Below are 15,374 nucleotides of genomic sequence, written 5' to 3' on the forward strand. Positions count from 1 at the left end.
CTAACCCACAACAGATCTGATTAATAATTTATGTAATATCCAAGACAGAAATTTGTTCATAGTTATGATTTTGCATCTCTTATACTTTAACTACTTACTGTAATGAAAGTAATTTGCCATATTTGGATTTATTTCAGGTTTGTTTGCTGTTTCATGTTCTGATTTTTTTCCTAATTTTTAAAAATAACTCACCTTCCTAAATTATCCATGTATGCAAGTTAGTTATTTCTGTTCTTGCTGTCAAATGCAGTATATTGCATCACTGTAGCTCAGGTAATGACTCACTCCTGAATGATTTGCTAATTTGCTAAGCTCCAGACACTTTCAATAACAGCATTTAAGATACTCCAAGAATTTTTTTCCCAATCAGTGAAGGTTGCTAAGTGACAGAAACATACTTATCTACCACATCAGTTGTAAGCATTTCAGTGCAAAGAAACAATCTTACACACCAACATCTTAAAAATAAACATTTTATTAGTATGTGCTATAAAGAGCAGTATTTTATTATAACCCAACCTTAGTTCCAATATTTGAGCTTCTTGCATATCAACAGTAAAGTGTTTTCTTTAATCTCAATATTTTAAGGATCTAAGCAACAATGCAGTAATTTTACAAAAGTTCATTTAATCTCTTGGTCATCTATAGCTAGGATTTCTTGAAAAAAACTGCATAAATATTTTGATAGGATATTATATTGGTACCAATTTTTTACAAAAACTGCAGACATGCCTTTGATACAAAGTGGAATTAAAATGCATATTTAAGTGTTTCTACTTCATGCTTTTTCTGCATTATAGTGTAAAGTCCATAAATAATATTCAGTCAGAATGATAATGTGGATGTTGTGACAACAAATCTGTTATACAGACAGGTATAAATATGTTTTGTATCAGCAGCGTATTTCCACTGTCAGTCTCTTGCCTTTTTATGTTTGGCTTTGCAAATAACTGAATAGCTTAACAAAGCCGTCAGTGAATAACTTTACATATTTTGTTTTATGAGGTGAAGATTTCCCATAACTTATGAAAGCTTTCATGTTAAATCAAAAACACATACAGCTTTTCAAACTATATCTATATCAAACTATATAATGTCATTAGCAGGCAATTAAAGTTAGGAAAGAGCCCAGGTAAATTAACAACGTCTAGAAAAAACCCCACTACTAACTGGTAGCTTGAATGTGTTCAAAAGATCAGTCAAAAGAAGATCAGTGAGAAGGCACAGTCTACAAGTAACACATCATAGCTACAGGTTTGTAATAACCAATAAAAGTACTCATGGGTGAGAGCACCTGGCACATAGACAATACAATGCAATAAAGCAACATGACTTAGCTTTGGTCACTGAATGGTCAACAGCTTCCCTCTAAATATATTTTGCCTATGCATTAATAGAATTTTGGATAGTTCTTAAGGACTTTACTGTTACTGATGTAGAAAAAAGCCTGTTTTATGAACATGTATCAAAATCATAGAATCACAGATTCACAGGATCATTAAGGTTGCAAAAGAACTTTAAGATCATCAAGTCCAACCATCAACCCAAAACCACCATGCCCACTAAGCCATGTCCCCAAGTGCAACGTCTACACATTTTTGGAATACTTCCAGTGATGGTGACTCCATCACCTCCCTGGGCAGCCTGTTCAAATGTTTGACCACTCCCTCAGTAAACAAAACTTTCCTAATATCTAGTCTAAACCTCCTCTGATGCAAGTTGAGGCCACTTCCTCTTGTCCTACCGCTCATTACTTGGGAGGAGAGACCAACACCCAGCTCACCACAACCCCCTTTCAGGTAGTTGTAGAGAGCGGTAAGGTCTCCCCTCAGCCTCCTCTTCTCCAGACTGAACAAGCCCAGTTCCCGCAGCTGCTCCTCATAAGACTTGTGCTCCAGGCCCCTCTCCAGCCTCATTGCCGCCCTTTGGACATGCTCCAGCACCTCAGCATCCTTCTTGTAGTGAGGGGCACAAAACTGAACACAGGATTCAAGGTGCAGCCTCACCAGTGCCGAGTACAGGGGCACAATCACTTCCCTACTCCTGCTGGCCACACTAGTGCTGATACAGGCCAGGATGCTGTTGGCCTTCTTGGCCACCTCGGCACACTGCTGGCTCATGTTCAGCAGACTGTCGACCAGCACCCCCAGGTCCTTTTGCTCCAGGCAGCTCTCCAGCCACTCCTCCCCAAGCCTGTAGTGTTGCATGGGGTTGTTGTGACCCAAGTGCAGGACCTGGCACTTGGCCTTATTAAACCTCATACAGTTGACCTCAGCCCATCGATCCAGCCTGTCCAGATCCCTCTGCAGAGCCCTCCTACCCTCCAGCAGATCAACACTTCCACCCAACTTGGTGTCATCTGCAAACTTACTGAGGGAGCACTCGATTCCCTCATCCACATCATCAATAAAGATATTGAACAAGACTGAACCCAGAACCGAGCCCTGGGGAACACCGCTTGTGACTGGCTGCCAACTGCATTTAACTCCATTCACCACAACTCTCTGGGCTTGGCTGTCCAGCCAGTTCTCTACCCAGCGAAGAGTAAACGTGTCTAAGCCATGAGCCGCCAGTTTCTCCAGGAGAATGCTGTGGGAGACGCTGTCAAAGGCTTTATTAAAGTCCAGGTAGACAACATCCACAGCCTTTCCCTCATCCACTAGGCAGGTCACCTGGTCATAGCAGGAGATCCGGTTCGTCAAGCAGGACCTGCCTTTCATGAACCCATGCTGGCTGGGCCTGATCCCTTGGTTGTCCTGCACATGCCCTGTGGGTGCTGTCAGGATGAACCTCTCTATAATCTTCCTGAGCACAGAGGTCAGGCTGACAGGCCTGTAGTTCCCAGGATCCTCCTTCCGGTCTTTCTTTTAGATGGGCGTCACATTGGAAAGCCTCCAGTCTTCTGGGACCTCCCCCGTTTAACCAGGACTGCTGATAAATGATGGAGAGTGGCTTGGCAAGCTCCTCCGCCAGCTCTCTCAGTACTCTCGGGTGGATCCCATCAGGCCCCATAGATCTGTGGGTGTCCAGGTTACTTAACATGTCCTTAACTGCTTCCTCCTGGATTATGGGGGGGTTATTGTGCTCTCCATCCCCATCTTCCAGTTCAGGGGGCTGAATACCCTGCAGATACCTGGTCAGGCTAATAAAGACTGAGGCAAAGAAGGCATTAAGTACCTCAGCCTTGTCCTCACCCTTGGTGACAATGTTCGCCCCCCACATCCCAATAAGGGATGGAGATTCTCCTTGGCTCTCTTTTTTTTTATTAATATATTTGTGAAAACATTTTTTGTTATCCCTTAAGACTTTGGCCAGATTGAGCTCTAGCTGGGCTTTTGCCTTTCTAATTTTTTCTCTGGCCTAATGAGATCCTTGTACTCTTCGTGAGTTGCCTGCCCCTTCTTCCAAAGGTGATAAACTCACCTCTTTTCCCTGAGTCCCAGCAAAATCTCCCTGTTCAGCCAGGCCGGTCGCCTTCCCCGCCAGCTCTTCTTACGGCACATGAGGACCGTCTGCTCCTGCACCTTTAAGATTCCCTTCTTGAAGACTGTCCAGCCTTCCCGGACCCCTTTGTCCTTCAGGACTGTCTCCCAAGGGACTCTCTCAGCCAGTGACCTGAACAGGCCAAAGTCTGCCCTCCAGAAGGCCATGGTAGTGGTTTTGGTGACACCCTCCTTACTTCACTCAGAATTGAGAATTCTATCATTTCATGGTCGCTAAGCCCAAGACGGCCTCCAGCCATCACATCTCTCACCAGTCTTCCTCTCTTTGTAAACAGCAGGTCAAGCGAGGCACCTCCCCTGACAGGCTCGCTTACCAGCTGTGTCAGGAAGTTATCCTCCAGGAACCTCCTAGACTCTCTGTATAGCTTTTTAAGTACTCTGTACATAAATACTTTTACTGAAATACTGGGTGAAACCTAAGTTCCTGATCCCATAATTTTAGATATGTGCAGTTCTTTGCCATTTAGACTCAAATATAATTTCTGCTAACAGAAAGGACTGAGCTCACTCTCTAAATTATAACTTGACAATGAAATCAGCATACATCTACACACTCCATCTCTCTTCCTTCCTCTTCCTTTGTCACAAATACAATAATCTTCTGCTTAATGCGAACCAATAGCAAAACCTTCCCTATTAAACAGGTGGTCAATATTATGGGCACTAAACAAGGTATTTAAAAAATCACTGAGGTATGTGTCTAGGTTAAACCTTTTTTTCAAACATGTCCTAAGATTAGTAAGTACTAAGACAGCAAATCTTCTCACAAAATCTAACTAAAAATGTTATTTCTCTTTAACCATGAATCTGTATCACCTGACCGGTCTCCACTGATCCCTTCTCCCCGAGGAAGTTGGAAGAAAATCGCAATTCCCTTGCATTTTTTCTGATACTTGCTATGGTTGTTACAGAAGTGCTATGTATTGTTATAAAGAGACATACAGAGTCTTAACTACTTTGTTGAAAATGTAAATGCTCAAATAACATTGAAGAGCTTACTTTCTTAGTATTAAGCTCCACTGTTCTTCCTCTGAAAATTCTTTTGAAATAAAACAAGCTGATGCTAAATAGCTCTTGTATGTAATTTATGTTTCTAATATTGTAAAAAAATAGTTTCTATTGGTGTTATTCTTTCACATCTATTTTACTCATATTTAGCTCAAAATCAGCAGACCTAAACATTTATGTCCATTAAGAGATTAGTCTGTTCTTTCTTTAAAATCAATATTTAGAATCAAATGAAGGATTTTACTTTATCTAAAGCCAAAACTCAGTCGTTGACTTGAATATTACTGTTTGGCAAGTCTTTATTAAGTACACTGAATCAGTGTTCTGTCATAGTATTTACCCACTTTTTACTTAAAACTCCTCTTTCCAAAGGAAATAAGCAAACTCAGAAAAAATGGAAGGTCTCTCTTCAAAGACGTGAATGATGTTACCTTCCTTTTACTGTGTACATGCTTGATGCGAAACGAACGTTAGGATTTACCATCTGTAGGCTGCGCCTGTAATAGAGGTCAACACTGCACAGGCTTTACAGGTCTGACACCCCAGCAGAAAGCAGCGGTGCGTATACACATCATGGACAAACTTTCTGACACATAGATACAGCATACAACAGACTTCAAACTATGCCTGTTTCTAGTCAATAGAAAAATCTTGCCTGTAGTTTCAGTTGGAGCAATGGCACACCCTACCTTAATAAATAGCTTAAATATTACTTTAATTTCCTTGTAGATATGAACTCTGCCAACAGCAATGGCAGAACAAGAGATCTGTGTCTTTGATTGTATGAGAATAAATCCGATTTCTGACAAGCGTATTTCACTTTGAAATACAGCCTTTAACTTGGGTTTCTATTTTCTTGTCTGGTTTCAGACATCTGTCCAGGAGTTTAATCATTGTTTCTACATCTCTGCACACACAAAGGTCTGAATACTGGGAATCTCTTGGGAGATGAGGGAGGCATTAAAGACAGAGGCCTCACACATTTTCCTTGAAAATCAATGTGAAGGGGACATGTCAAGAAAGAAGCAAATAAATTAATTTAAGATCACATTCTGCCACCTTTTAATTGAGTAGGATTTTACTCTGTGAGTAGTGTCACTCTACAGTGAGGTACTTTTCAATATAAGGCAGTGCAGAACAGCCAGACCGTTACTGGCAGTCAACATATAACTTCATAGCAGATCATCAGTGTCCTGGTTTCAGCCAGGATAGAGCTGGTTTTCTTCACAGAAGCCAGTGTGAGGCTGTGTTTTGGATTTGGGATGAGGAACTGTTGATAATGTGCTGATGTTTTGGGTTGTTGCTGAGCAGTCAAGGACAGTCCAGCTTCTTGTGCTGGGCTGCCAGCAAGCAGGCTGGGGGTGCACAGGAAGCTGGGAGGGGACACAGCCGGGACAGCTGACCCAGGCTGGCCACAGGGATATTCCCTACCATCCGACGTCATGCCCAGTACATAAACTGGAGTTGGCCGGGGGGCGGAAATCGCTGCTCGGGGACGGGCTGTCGATCACGGGGTGGTGAGCAATTTCTGTATCGGGCATCACTTGTTCTTATACATTCCTTTGTTGGTATTATCATTATTGTTCCCTTCTTTCTTTCTGTCCTATTAAACTGTGTTTATCTCAACCCACGAGGTTTTTCCTAATTCTCTCCCCTGTCCCACTGTGGGAGGGAGAGTGAGCGAGCGGCTGCGTGGTGCTTAGTTGCCGGCTGAGGCTAAACCACAACAGTCCTCGGTGGGCCCATGACACCTGGCCAGAAGGCAAAGATTTTGGAATATCACCGGAAGAGGAGGTGGCGCGTGCTGAAGAGGCTCCACCATATAATGAACTGCCAGAGAACGAAAGGCAATATGCCCTGTTCACTGATGGGTCCTGTCGTATTGTAGGCAAACATCGAAGGTGGAAAGCTGCTGTATGGAGCCCTATACGACGAGTCGCAGAAGCCGCTGAAGGACAAGGTGAATCAAGTCAGTTTGCAGAGGTGAAAGCCATCCAGCTGGCTTTAGATATTGCTGAACGCGAAAAATGGCCAGTACTCTATCTTTATACTGACTCATGGATGGTGGCAAATGCTCTATGGGGGTGGCTGCAGCAATGGAAGCAGAGCAACTGGCAACGCAGAGGCAAGCCCATCTGGGCTGCTGAATTGTGGCAAGATATTGCTGCCCGACTAGAGAATCTAGTCATAAAAGTACGTCACGTAGATGCTCACGTACCCAAGAGTCGGGCCACCGAAGAACATCAAAACAACCATCAGGTGGATCAGGCTGCTAAGATTGAAGTGGCTCAGGTGGATCTGCACTGGCAACATAAGGGTGAATTATTTATAGCTCGGTGGGCCCATGACACCTCAGGCCATCAGGGAAGAGATGCAACATATAGATGGGCTCGGGATCGAGGGGTGGACCTGACCATGGATGCTATTGCACAGGTTATCCATGAATGTGAGACGTGTGCTGCGATCAAACAAGCCAAGCAGTTAAAGCCCCTCTGGTATGAAGGACGATGGTTGAAATGTAAATATGGGGAGGCCTGGCAGATTGACTATATCACACTTCCACAAACTCGCCAAGGCAAGCGCTATGTGCTTACCATGGTGGAAGCAACCACCGGATGGCTGGAAACATACCCTGTGCCCCACGTTGGGCGCCAAAAAGGACTGTCGTGGTTTAGCCCCAGCCAGCAACTAAGCACCACGCAGCCGCTCGCTCACTCTCCCTCCCACAGTGGGACGGGGGAGAGAATTAGGAAAACCCTCGTGGGTTGAGATAAACACGGTTTAATAGGACAGAAAGAAAGAAGGGAACAATAATAATAATACCAACAAAGGAATGTACAAGAACAAGTGATGCCCGATACAGAAATTGCTCACCACCCCGTGATCGACAGCCCGTCCCCGAGCAGCGATTTCCGCCCCCCAGCCAACTCCAGTTTATGTACTGGGCATGACGTCGGATGGTAGGGAATATCTCTTTGGCCAGTCTGGGTCAGCTGTCCCGGCTGTGTCCCCTCCCAGCTCCCCGTGCACCCCCAGCCTGCTCGCTGGCAGGCCAGCACAAGAAGCTGGACTGTCCTTGACTGCTCAGCAACAACCCAAAACATCAGCACATTATCAACAGTTCCTCATCCCAAATCCAAAACACAGTCTCACACTAGCTTCTGTGAAGAAAACCAGCTCTATCCTGGCTGAAACCAGGACAATCAGTGACATAAAACTATAGTTTTAAAGAGTGGGTTTAAGTCTTACCTTGTCTTTGACAATCAAATCATAATGTAATGTTTGAAAATTTTCTTCATAGAAAATGCCTTGGGTAAAACTATTGCAGGTAGATGTAGATAGAAACAGAGGCCCTGGTTGGTGGTCCTTGTTCTCAGTGAGTGCTACCTTACTTTCTGAGTAACTGAGTAGTTCTCCAACACCACAATTAACCCGGTCTCAAGTGAACAATGTCAGTTTTCAGAACTAGCAAAAAAATAGTTCTGCATCAAGCTTCAGGCTTTGTTTAGGTGAAAAGTACTCATGACTCCCACTCCTCAGACTGAAAGCTGGATGTATTTCCAAGGGAAATCCTCTTGTATAACCACAACTTAATGGGTAAACCATAAGATTTACTATAGAAAATTCTATGGACTATACTGAAAGGTATATCAGCCTATATACTGTTGCAGCTATCCCTTGTGGCTTTAAAGTCTCTTAATCTATACATCATACTATGTATCTCTTGTCAAGATACTCATGCTTTTTCTTTATAGTAATAGTTAAAATATATTATTCAGCTGTACATTCAATACTCACAGCTGTAATGGTAATCAAATTTCTTTTCATATATACAGAAAACTGCTTAATTTACATGTTAGTCCTGGAATTGCAATGAACAGCAGCACATCATGCTGAGGCATTTTTGTTGCTTAATACTTATTTATATTTGTTCTGAGAATAGGAAATTTGAAAGTGCTATTTTTTTAAAAAACCCATTATGCAGTAGTACTTTACAATATAAAATTGAACTAATACTTCAGGATATCAAAGGAGCCATGGAATTCATATTGACTTACAAACAAAATCTAGTGTCTAAATCAGGGATAGAAGGTGTTACAAAGATTTAGTCTCTAAACACAAAATAAGAATAAAATGTTCTCTTAAATGAGGTGAGAGAGAAGAATAAAGCTTAACATGTTGCCGTAATGCTTGAGCTGTGCTCTATTCTAGTTTTTAAACATAATAGAAAATAAATTCCTACTGAAAATAAGGGAAAGTCACATCCCGGAAGGGGATGTTGTGCATGTATCCAAATGAGAGTTAAAGCTTCATCTCTGTGAAGCATACTTGAACACATCAGCCTACCGTTGCCCTACCAGTTCAGGATGCAAACTACTCCGGTAGAAAATCAGATCTGAAATCAAAAACGTTACACTGACTATGTCTTCATGGTGCAAAACTGAACTTAGTTCCAAGTATCTAGTCAAGAGCAGCTGTACTGTACAAGTCCCTACAGTCTTGTCTTGTAAATAATGCATCATTCATATACAATTTTAAGTCCAGATATTTAGGTGGCAAACAATCAGACAAACCTGGGGCTACTGAAGCAATATGGATCTGCTTTTTTCCGATATTTTTATTATGCAAGCAAAACACAGGAGGAGATGACTGGGACATTTTGTGACTGAGCTCTTCTTCCAGTCTGCCAATCCTGCCTGTACTCGGAACATGACTACCTTCTGCAGAACCTAAAACATTAATTTGAGGACATTGCTATGGAGACTCCGAATGGAAAAGCTCAACTACTTGGTCCCTCTTAAAACATTTCAGATTTTTATTATTACCATAAAGGCTACTGGCACACATGTGGACTGGAGCCCTCTAAATCTGATTTCACATCAACGTGTTCCTGCTGCTACAGTGACAGAAATTGCATGCCACCAGTCCCTCTGAGGACCACAGATGAATACAGAAGGAGGAATGCTTCCATTAACACCTATGGCCGTGTCTAGGCAGACACCTTGGAGACTTCGAGCCGCACCGTGCAGGTGAGGGGGCGGGAAGAGGTCCCTGGGTCCCTTCTCCTTCTGCCAAGACTCCGTCCCAGCCAAGAGCAAAGCCTCCCCGAGGGGTCTACCCTTCTCCAGCCCTTCCCCGCCCTGCCCGCCGACTCCTCCTTGCCGCCTCTCCGCTGGAGGCCGTGGGAAGGCGCCGGGGGCTGGAGCTGCCTCTGCCGCTACTCCCCGCCCCGCGCCCCTCGGCCCCTGCCCGCCGCACGGCCGCCCCCCGCCCCGCGCAAGGCTGGGAGCAGCGCTGCGGGGAGAGCCCCCGCGGCTCCTCCCTCCCCACCGCCGAGGGCTGAACCCGCCGCTCGCCGCGTCGCACCGGGGAAGGCGCGCGGAGGAGCGGGGCGAGGCGCCGGCGACGGGCCGGTGCGGGGGCGATGTCCGCCCGGGGGGCGGGAGCGCTCCTCCGGCGGGGACGCGCAGGTGTCGCGGCGCCGGGGGAAGGGCCGCTCCGTGCGCTCCTCACCTGTGGGCGTGACCGCCGTCCCCCTCCTCCTCCTCCTTTTTACTTGAAGGGCCGGCGCTGCTCTAGCGGCAGAGCTTAGGAGCGGAGCTCATGGTGTGTGGGGAGGAGGAGAGCTGCTGCCGCCGATCCTCCGTGTAAAGTGTCCCGCTCGCCGCGGGTCCCGTCGCGCCTCCGCTCCGTCGAGCCCGCAGGACCGGCCAGGAGGGATCAGGCTGGACTCGCCGCGGGGGGACGGGGCGCCTCTCCGCCCGGCGGGCCGGGCTGTCCGCCGCCGCCGTCCTCAGCCGTTGGCGGGCACCGCCGCCTCTCGCTCCTCCGCGGGTGCTGGGCTCGGGCGCGGATCGCCCTCGCCCCGCGGCGCTGCCAGGCGGAACCTTCCCCCCGCGGGCGGGCGGCGGTGGCCGCCGGCGTGCCCTCGTCCCTCGGTGCCCGCTGCCCCCGCGGCCATGCTGCCCTGGGCCGGGAGGCGGCGGCGGCCTGAGCGGGGGTCGCCCTAGAGCGGCGGGCGGGGGAGGCCTCCCCGCGCTAGCGCCGCCGAGACCCGGGCCGCTGCCTCCGGGGGGCTGCCTCCCGGGGGAGGAGGCAGGGGAAAAGACAACAAGCGAAGCAACTTCTGCAAATTAAAAAAAGAAAAAAACAAAAACATAAAAAAGAGGCTGGCTCGTGGGACATCTTCAAAGCTCAGCATTACGCCAGGCATCTGAGTCCCAGTAAAACTCACCGCGCTGGTGAACCTCGCCACAGTAACAGGAGGAAAGCTGGCTGCAGCCACTGCGCCGAAGTCCTGCATGCTTTAGAGTCGCCTTGGCTTTCTGACTGGAAGATGATTCTTGCAACAGGACCATGTTGCTGCTGCTGAACCGCAGGGTCATTAGAAGATGCCTTCCTTGAGGATTACACGTGGAGAAAGGCCATCAGTCAAGGGGAGAGCTGGCTGGTGAAACTGTCTGACTTTTCCCCCCCACCGGGGAAGTGGCTTCAATGGCTCCATCTCCCAGGAGAAGCAGTAGAAAAGATGCCAGCGCCTTGCCAAGCATGTCCTCAACTTTCTGGGCTATCATGATCCTGGCTAGTCTCCTAATCGCTTACTGCAGTAAGTACATGTTTGTCCTGGTGCTTTTGCTGGGTGTAAATCCACGCCCTTCCCATCTGAGGTAACGCTTCTGGCAAAGGCCAAGCTCTGAAGCTGGCAGGCGTTATGTACTGTACCTTACACTTGCCACTTCCCCCACTCCCCTCTGGTAAAGCAGGTAGATTGGCACTAGTACTGCTGCTTCTTGGGAGCATGAGATGGCCTTTAGGTTGTAGATGTGGCATTTCCAGTACAAATAGAAACATCCCTTGGATCTTGGGAACAAACTTTTTAGTGGTAGTGACAGCGATCCACTGTTCTCAGTTTATTATCAGATGCTACCAGCCCTCTCAGACTGCTCCCTCCATGTACACACTCTTCTACCCCTGTCCATCTTCTGTGAACAGGAGCTATTTTGCTTGTGTTCATTTCTTTAGGAAGCACATATTTAGTCAAGTGACAGATGTCTTAACATAACTGGGATCATCCGTGATTCTCTGACTGTGAAACTGCATTGGAACACCCCAGCCCTTCCTTAGCATATCCTCAGCAGTTTAGTAAGGCCATGCTGTCGGTTTTAGAGCTGTATCACAGGTTTTCGGTAGAGTTTTGTATATTCTTTCTCAGTCTTGATAGATTGTCCATTAATCACACTGAATTGCAGATAAGGTATCTGTAAGAATCAAGTGCCTGGTCTATTAATAATTTTAAATGTCTTTATTTTTTCTTGTTAGTTTCTTTGAAAATGATTCTTGCTGAGAACAAACAGTTATGTAATATAAATACAGTTAGTGCTCATAGTTCTGGCGAATGCAAGTTAGACCATAGTACCAGAGTGGGAACCTTTCGAAGAGAATAGAAAAAGCAGTCTCCATGCAGTAATAATAATAAAAAGTAGTTTATCAGGAGGGCCCTGCACAACTTTGACAAAACGAATCTACACTGTATTTTCCCCACCTGAGCTGAATGTGGTCTCTGATATACCCATAGTGCATATTCCTTTCATTAGCTGTAGCATAAAAGACTTTGCACTAGGCTTGTCTTGTCGAGCTGTAATAGGTGTAGGTCATGATGAATAGGAAATGGATTCTGGTTTTCAGGAGCATGCCTGCTGCATTTCTTAACCCTCTATTCCATATCCTCCAACCCTATTATATTCACCATTTTTCAGTGGTTTTTGGTTGTCTTTTTCTGAAACAAAATTTTAGTTGGCTAGGAGAACCTTTAATTCACTTTTTTGAATGTTACAGGGTCTCTTTGTACTGACAACAGTGAAAGAGGCTTAGTCTAATATGAAAAACATATTTTGTAATTAGCTTTTTGTAATTTAGCACATTTTGCATTACACTTCTCATTAAAAAATCATATCAAACAGGCCACACTTGTAAATAATTTAATTTTGTACATAATGCCATATTCAATGTGCTAGTATAGAGAGTATACTAAACAACATACTTAGATTTAAAATAATTTGTGTGCATACTGGGACACAAGTGACTTGGTAAATGCATATTACAAGATGAACAGTTCAAGTGTAAAGGGAATTCAGATGGATGTTAATAATAGGAAATATTTTAAGTTTGTGCTAGAAATGTCTGGGGGGTCCCAGCCTTTTTATGAGAAGATAACGAGTTGTTCTGTGCAGATGTCTTCTATCAGCATAGCCTCAGAAGGAGTTAACTGTAAACTCTCACACCTTAAGAATTATTTATATTCAACAGTGAGAGGTTTGACAATGTGCTGGTCTAAGGAATGAAGTTGCCCCTTTGAATTGTTATATGTTGTTCATTATTTATTTTCTACTTTGCTTACTGATGCTGAACAAGGCAAATGTTAGCCAGTAATATGAAGGTAATTTCTGGTGTACTTAAATGACCAGTTTCTAATTCATTCTCTCAGGCAGTGTGGAAAGTGTTCCTCAAACATGTAGTACGCTCTTCATTCCATAGAGTGCTGAGAAGCACCGCGCAGCTTAAAATATGCAGTGTCAAAACACTCTACCATTTATGTAATGTTTCACTGATTTGACAACTGCAATTCCAAATGTTAATGAAGCACCACGAACGTTTTCTCTAGCGGTAGTATTTGAAAAATTGCAAAAAAATGTTTTTGCTCTCTGGAAAGGGTGAAGATGTTTAAAAATCAAGGAGGAAAAAATGTGAAGCTATTTCTAGGCAAAGTAGTATTACAAATTTTATGAATTCTTTTCAAAATCATCTAGGGTTTTTTCAGGCTTTTTTTCATCTGATGCCTTATTTTTTGAAGGAAAGCAAAACTGAGGTGGGGGATGGGCTCAGTTATGTTGTAAGACTAACAGCCATGCCATATTTCTTAGGAAGTAAAAGAACTTGACAATGTAAGGGGTTCTGTATTTTTCCATACACCTTATATTCAATATATGGAAGTATAGCAACCTAAAACTCTGAGATCAAGCAGACTTCTGTAAAAAAAAAAAAACCAACCAAACAAAAAACCCCAATACAGTCTTAAAGTAACTACAGGAACCTTGTATCTGATTATCTCTCACTGTATCGTTTTACTACACTTACATCAAACCCTGCAGCTCAAAAAAAAAAATAATCAGAACAACTACATATCTCCATTTTTTTTAGCACTATAAGTAAAACTTTGCTTATTTTCATTTTTTAATCTGTTGGTCTGGCAAAACTTACTCCTGAATCAGTTATATGAATGTTTATTCCCCTTCCCCTAATTACTTTGTGAATCTTTTGTTTCTGGGAATGTATTTGTTGTACAATAATAATCCCTGTTACTGGGAACAACCAGTTCTGAGTTCCACTTGACAGATGTACATCCGGAACATGCTTTATAAATATGCTTATGTACAGTCCATTAGACTTTCATTTTTATTAATTTCTGAAGCCCAGTTATGTTCTCTTTGACATGGTGAAATGATAAATGATCATTTTTTTATTTCTTAAATGTTTAGATTATATTTAGGGATAGTGGCTCCATCCTATGGTCGAAGAGAAACCTGCATCATATCAATTAGGTTCGTTGCTATAGTGATAAATATAATATAATGTTCTCCTCCCGAAGAAAAAACGGACTGGTTTGGGAGGTTCTCAAAAGGATAAGGCAAAAATGAAGCAGTAGAAATAGGCTGTTGTGACCACCAAGGAGTTAGTTTACTTACCAGAACCAGCAGTAAATGTAAAAACAGTCTCAGGTGGCTATCCTGGTAGAGGGTGACCACCTTCAACTGCAATTCGGAATTAGAGAAGTTGTCACATTTTTGGATCCCAGACATGCATTCAGCATGCCTGTTTAACGAATAGTAGTAGACCAGAGAGAAATACTTTCAGTGAATTCTTTAAGTAACAGTTTCTGTGTTGTAAAGGTACATTGAATTGGTTTTTTTTCCTTCTGTAACTGGAATTTACATTTTTCCATGTTAGAAAGTTTGGTCAAATTAAGGAAATTTTCTGTGTATCACAGCTGCATGCCACATCAGAAATCTAAATAACATGTTTTGATTCAGAATTATTTTAGTGCGTTTATTCAGTGGACTTTGCTGTAAATACTGAGGTGTTTATGTGGTTTTTATATGTAAATGGTGATTTTTTTAAACAATATATGATTCAGCTTTAGCAAAGTTGTGGCTGTTACAAGCTTTTGGCTTTCCTTATTTTATAACGTTTTGTAAGCATAAGGGATAGAACATTAGATCCCTGTGGTTGTTATATGTTTTGCTGTTCTGTTAAGGTAATACTTCTACGGGCAAGCAAATGGTTTGTTTTTTTAAAGGAACTACCAAAACTGAATAGTACTTGGAAAGTTCACCGTCTTGTTTTAAATATTGTATGTTGAAGAGAGGAATATGAAGCCAGGTATTTATGCTGACTAAATGGTGATAGTACTAGGAAAAAAGAGTCTAAAACTCAAAAATGCAAAATATTTCCCATAACTCTAGAGTTCTGCATTGTAAGTGCAAATTCTTTCACAGTAATAAGAAATGGAGAGAGGAAATGTTCTCCTAATTCATTATTTCTTTTGCTTGCAGAATACAAAATAAGAACATTGTAATGATGAAATACTGATAGGTTCTATCAAATGACTGATTCTGCAGTCTACCGTTTAAATCTGTAGAATTTGTTCAGCAGGAGAATCAAGCCCTTAGCATAAATAAAAAAAAAAGTGTCTCAAAGATTTTTGCATGGTACCGTGCAAAATGCAGATGATTCCCATGAAAAATATTATATTGACCTCACCTTAAATTGATATCCTGTTGTTACACATTGGGTGAACGGTGCTCA

At 43.6% G+C, this 15,374-nt stretch overlaps 1 protein-coding gene across 1 annotated transcript in view; it reads left to right on the top strand.

The window, feature by feature from the left end:
• Positions 1-9,673: 9,673 nt before the first annotated feature.
• Positions 9,674-15,374, top strand: part of TAFA5 (TAFA chemokine like family member 5) — a 431,534-nt gene continuing 425,833 nt past the window's right edge. The window contains exon 1 of the mRNA XM_082013933.1: positions 9,674-11,118. Within this exon, the coding sequence (XP_081870059.1) occupies positions 11,007-11,118 (112 nt within the window). The 5' untranslated portion in view covers positions 9,674-11,006. The remainder of the gene's footprint in view (positions 11,119-15,374) is intronic.

The sequence above is a fragment of the Phaethon aethereus genome, assembly GCF_964289735.1.
Source record: "Phaethon aethereus genome assembly, chromosome: 1".
NCBI classification, from domain to species: Eukaryota; Metazoa; Chordata; class Aves; order Phaethontiformes; family Phaethontidae; genus Phaethon; species Phaethon aethereus.